Genomic DNA, 5,155 nt, shown 5'->3' on the forward strand with positions numbered 1-5,155 from the left:
GGCGGTCCCGGTGCGCCCCTCATGGTTCCCTGCAGTGGGGAGCCGGGGTTGGTGCTGCTGCTCAGCGAGTGAGCCCTGACTGGTTTCAGCCTTCAAAACCCATTCATTTAGGTCAATATTGATTAAAAATTCGTATTTCTCTTCAAATTCCCTTCATTTAGGTCAATATTGATTTAAAATTCGCATTCCTCTTCAAAATCCATTCATTTGGGCCAGTATTAATTTGAAATTCAGACTCTTCTTCAGAATGTGTTCATTTGGGTCAGTATTAATTTAAAATTCATACTCCTAAACTCTTAAAATGGTCTTCTTGCAATGCTGGACATGATTAGGAAGTATTCCTTCCCCAAAGGGTGCTCAGGCATTGGAACAGGCTGCCCAGGGCAGTGCTGGAGTCACCGGCCCTGCAAGTGTTCACAGCCCGTGTAGGTGAGGCCCTCAGTGATGTGGTTTAATGTTATCCATGGCACTGCTGGGGAATGGTTGGACTTGATGATCTTAAAGCTCTTTTCCAACCTGGTTGATTCTATGATGCTCTAAATGCTTCTGATTAACAATAGAACCTCCTTCCCTGTGCCCCCACTCCATTTCAAAGCCAAGTTTCTGGTAAGAAAACATTGAATGCTCATATCCAGCACCTCCCCCTTTCACTTCTTTAACTGTGCTTCTGATTTCTCACAGTGAAATTAAATGGTGGCCGACACGTCCAAGGGATACTGCGGGGGTTTGATCCCTTCATGAACCTGGTCATTGATGAGTGTGTGGAGATGGCACCGGGCGGACAGCAGAACAACATTGGCATGGTGGTGAGTGCTGCAGCTGAGACCAGGCAAAGGGCACGCTCAGCCTGTAGCTGGTGTGTGTAAAACCACCTGGATTTCAACAGCACGGAATAATCCAGGAAGTCTTAGAGTTAAATCAGTCGGTGTTCATCTGTCGGGGAGGAAAATCCATGTGAATGCATCAGCTTTTGGGGATCATAAATGGGACGGAGGGTTCTAAGCAGTGGGTGTTGGTGTGCTGCATCTCACCAGCTGCTCTGAACCTTTGCTCTTAGGTAATAAGAGGTAACAGCATCATCATGCTGGAAGCACTGGAACGAGTATAGCACCAGGGAAACCCTCGTTGTTACCAGCTGTAACCAGTCCTGACCCACCTGATTTGTTTACTCCCTGAAGCATAAACTTATTTTTGGTTTGTTAAATAAATTTTGTAATGGTTGACATAAATTAAGTTGTACTTTATGTTTGGGGGGGTGTAATGGGGCAGCTGAAGCGTTGTTGGCTCTTGGGATGGATGTTAATCCTACTTTAAAACACAGGGAAAGCTCTCAGGAGGTGGGATTTATTGAAGCAGGTGTGAAATTGGTGCTACTTTTAGTGTCCTTCCCCTTCCTGTCTCAGAAAGAACAAGCTACAGCACTGTGTCATGTATGTTCAGGGAGTTATTTGGTTCTCCATGAAGAGTGATGTGGTGTATTTGTGCCAGACTGGGCACAAATTCTCTTTAAATCATGATTTTTACTCTTCTGCACCATGGATTTGTGGTGCAGGAACCAAAGCCTGCAGGAGCTGACTGGGACTGAAGAAACCCTTTGGGTTTTTCCCCCAAATGGGTCCAAATTAAGTCTTTTGGGTTTGTTTTTTGTGAGCAAAGGTGCTACCACATACAGGTCCTTACAGGCAGTAATCATCTTTTTTTTTTTTACCACTGTGTTTTTAATTCAATTCAAGTTTAATACAAGGTGCCAAGTGCTTTCTCCAGACACAGTTGAGGTATGGCAGCATTATTAGAGGCAGTTACGGGACACAGACTCTTCTCATCTAAATTATTCATGCTTTTAAACCTTAATAAAGCAAAGGACAGGGGTGGTTTTGGCTATTTCCAACCCATTTTAGCAATTCACACCCTCCCAGTAGACCGATACCCCAAACAAACCTATAAGCTCCAGTACTGGTTCTGGAAGCAAATGAAGAATACAGCCCTGGTTTCCATCACACTGATAGGAATAACAACTTGATAAACCCTTCACAAAATAGCTGGAGAGATTTACAGTCAAGAAGTTGACATTCTGTCCCTGAAACACTCTGAGAGGGAAGGTGATGTGCCTTCATCGCAGTAATCACAGTGATGCAGATCCTGAGTTTGGTGGACTTCTTCTTATGGAGGGTGTTTTGGGGTCAATATGGTATTTAAAACTACTTCTTTCATCTCACACAGGGATAGATGGAGGAATTTTCTCAACAAAAGGCCAGAAATCTTCCTCTGTCATTCTAGTCCATCTTGAGTTGGCTGCACATCCCCTCTTAGGGGCTAAGCAGAGAGTTCCTCCTTCATGAGTTAACTGTGGTTAAACAGCTACCGCACACAATCCGTAGCTCCGGATGCCTCCAGCCATTGGCTCTGTGTGGCTCAAAGCTCCGTTTTCAGCCTCTCATGCAAATCCTCCTGGTCGATCCTGTCGGTGTTGCCGTACCACCGGTGGTAAGCCAGCAGGGCGGCGTTTTTGGCAGCGATGGCGCTCATCTCCATGGCGCTGGCCGCTCGCTCGATGCCGTTCAGGTAGTAGATGTTGTCATGGAGGATGACAGGAGGGCACTTCTCAGGGGGGCTGTAGTGGGGATAGGCCAACCACGTCTTCACCTTGACAGAGTCGTAGGAGGAGAAGAGCAGGTTAAGCTGCTCTTTGGTGAGCACCTCCTTGGAAAACACCTTCCAGACAGCTGATTGCAAGGACGGCTTTCCTTCACCACCTCCATCCTCCACGGGAGACACCACCCCCAGGCTATTGATGAACAGTTTGGGATTCTCCATAGTGAAGATGGCACCAAAATTAAAAGCCTCGGGGTCCCGGTAACCGAAGAAAGAGGCGTTTAATCGTCCGTGCACAAACGTTGCCACAGTCTTGTGGTAAGGGTTTGGGAACTCGGGGACAGGAGGGTCGAAGTTCTTGAAGGTGATGTTGGCCATTTTGCGGCTGAGCGGAGCAGCGATGACAACGATGTCGTACGTGTCCCCTGTCAGTCCTGATGCAGTGTCATATGTCACCTGGTAGAGCTTTACAGGGTCCCCTGGGGGAGAAAAGCTCTGTTAGCTCACTCCATGGCAGGAGGGAATCCCGTTTGTCCCATTGTTCCTTTAAAATGCCATCACATTGAGGCTAATGATGCCTTGTTGCAGGCTGAAGTAGCTTTATAGACTACCCCCAGCTTAGCTGTGGGAGTGTGGCGAGACGGGAGTTTGAGCAAAGCCCTAATTTAATCTTAAAATAACCCCAAAAAAGACCCAATCTGTTGTTTTCGTCTGTCAAGAGCAGTGATGGAGGCCAATGCCGGTCTCCAGCTCTGGAATGAGCCATTTTCCCCCCTTCCAAAGGGAAAGCAAACCCAACTCACCTGTACGCCTGGGTCTGACTTTTGGCTCTATAGATAAAACTGTACCAGAGATAACTTCAGCTTTGGAAGCATAGAGAAGGCCAGTGCAGACAAGTTTGTTCCCACCTTTTACTGACCAAAGGCCTGATTCCACCCCTGCCAGAGAAACAGCACCTACAAGGAAACCACAATCATTGGAGCGATTCATCTGATGTAGTTTTGTGGAGGGAGCACTTGAAACCGTGGAAAATGAGGGGGGGAAACATCTTTTCGGGGCACAGAGGTTGCTGAAGGCCAGGGCTAAGCAGGTTGGCAGCACTTCATTGGAGTGAAGAAGTACCCCAGCTTGGGGAGCTGGAATCCCACACCCATGAAGAGCACCAGGACCCCAGGACTGGGATGCGGGGTGGGATTCCAGCCACATTGGAAGCTTAACCTATGAAACACTCACCTACAAAACCATTGATGTTGACACCTTGCCCATAATTGACTCTCATGGCTGGACAAACCACCTCATTTATGAATTTATGGGAGAAGCCAGCTTTCTGCATGGCTTCGTCGATGGTTTGGTTCAGCATCTGGATGAAGTCGTTCCCTCCCAGGGCATGGAGCAGGCGCTCGTTGCTGCTGAAGGCATAGTCATGCATCTGGTAGCGATAGATCCTTTAATCAGAGACAAGAAATTAGTGTTCAGTTGCTGTTAATTACCTTTGTTGCCCTCAGAAGCTGTGGAGGATCTCAGTCAGTGCAGCTCCTGAGAGCCTGACAGCCCTTCATGGAACAGCAGGGCTTGCCCTTCCAGCCAAGCCTTAGCCTAAGTGGTACAGGCCTAATTAGACCTGGACCTTCATTATTCATTTACTGATCTTTCCTAACAAAATCACTTTGTGCACAGTTAGGAATTTCATTCTCTTTAGCACGCAGGTGCCAGAGCCTTGGCACATCCCACTCCCAACGCACGTTCCCACCTCTTGTTATTGCTGTTTGAAAATGAAACCACTTAACTTGACATTTTCCCTTAGGAAACTGATTGATGATGGAGAAAGGGCACCCGAGGCTCCTTTCTCAGCAGTGATGGGATGGTTTCACCAATTTTTACAGCTCAGCAGCAGGTTTCACCCTTTTCCTGCAGCCTTTTTCCCTAGCAGGGGCCAGACCTACCGCATGAACTTGTCCAGGATGTCCTCCACCCACATGTACATCCTTAGGGGGTTGAGCCCGTAGTGCCAGAGGAGCTTGAAGAGGTTGACGATGTACCAGTTGCTCTCCTCGAACACGAACTCCTCCCCATTATAAACACCTGCGAGGCTGCTGTGTCCTGGGGCAACCGAGAGGCCTCGGGGAGAAAAGGTCATTTAATGAGAGGTAGAGCTGGAATGGTTTGTGTTGGAAGGGACCTTAAAGCTCATCCAGTCCCAACCGCCTGCCCCGGGCAGGGACACCTTCCACTAGAGCAGGTTGCTCCAAGCTCCTGTGTCCAACCTGGCCTTGAACACTGCCAGGATGGTGTGAAGCTAAACTGTATTACACCTTGATTTTGGCAGCCTAGCTTTGTGTTGATAAGGGTGAGCAATTGAAGACTGGATCCCCGAAAAAGGGGAATTTGTTCTTGACCAGGAGCCAAGTAGTTACTTGCAGTGACTTTTGGACCTTTATGATGGGATTAATGCATTGCCATGGGGGAGGTGTACCGTTTCCATTGGGATACGGGTCTCCTTTTCCTTGGGCGGAGGCTGGGGAAAAGGCTACGAGGGGGTATTGGAGAAGGGGTATTAGGGAAA

At 48.0% G+C, this 5,155-nt stretch overlaps 2 protein-coding genes across 2 annotated transcripts; one reads left to right on the forward strand and one right to left on the reverse strand.

Moving 5' to 3' along the window:
* Window positions 1-677: 677 nt before the first annotated feature.
* On the forward strand, window positions 678-1,108 carry SNRPG (small nuclear ribonucleoprotein polypeptide G; the record flags this gene model as incomplete). The annotated part of the gene is made up of 2 exons (XM_010013823.1): window positions 678-806; window positions 1,058-1,108. Coding segments are annotated over 2 exons (180 nt in total), but the record flags the coding sequence as incomplete, so codon positions are not given.
* Window positions 1,109-2,412: 1,304 nt separating this feature from the next.
* On the reverse strand, window positions 2,413-4,710 carry PCYOX1 (prenylcysteine oxidase 1; the record flags this gene model as incomplete). Its single annotated transcript, XM_010013824.1, has 4 exons — window positions 2,413-3,071; window positions 3,396-3,548; window positions 3,826-4,037; window positions 4,536-4,710. Coding segments are annotated over 4 exons (1,199 nt in total), but the record flags the coding sequence as incomplete, so codon positions are not given.
* Between the last annotated feature and the right edge of the window lie 445 nt (window positions 4,711-5,155).

This window comes from Nestor notabilis, unplaced genomic scaffold (genome assembly GCF_000696875.1).
Source record: "Nestor notabilis isolate BGI_N333 unplaced genomic scaffold, ASM69687v1 scaffold12364, whole genome shotgun sequence".
In the NCBI taxonomy this organism is placed as follows: domain Eukaryota; kingdom Metazoa; phylum Chordata; class Aves; order Psittaciformes; family Psittacidae; genus Nestor; species Nestor notabilis.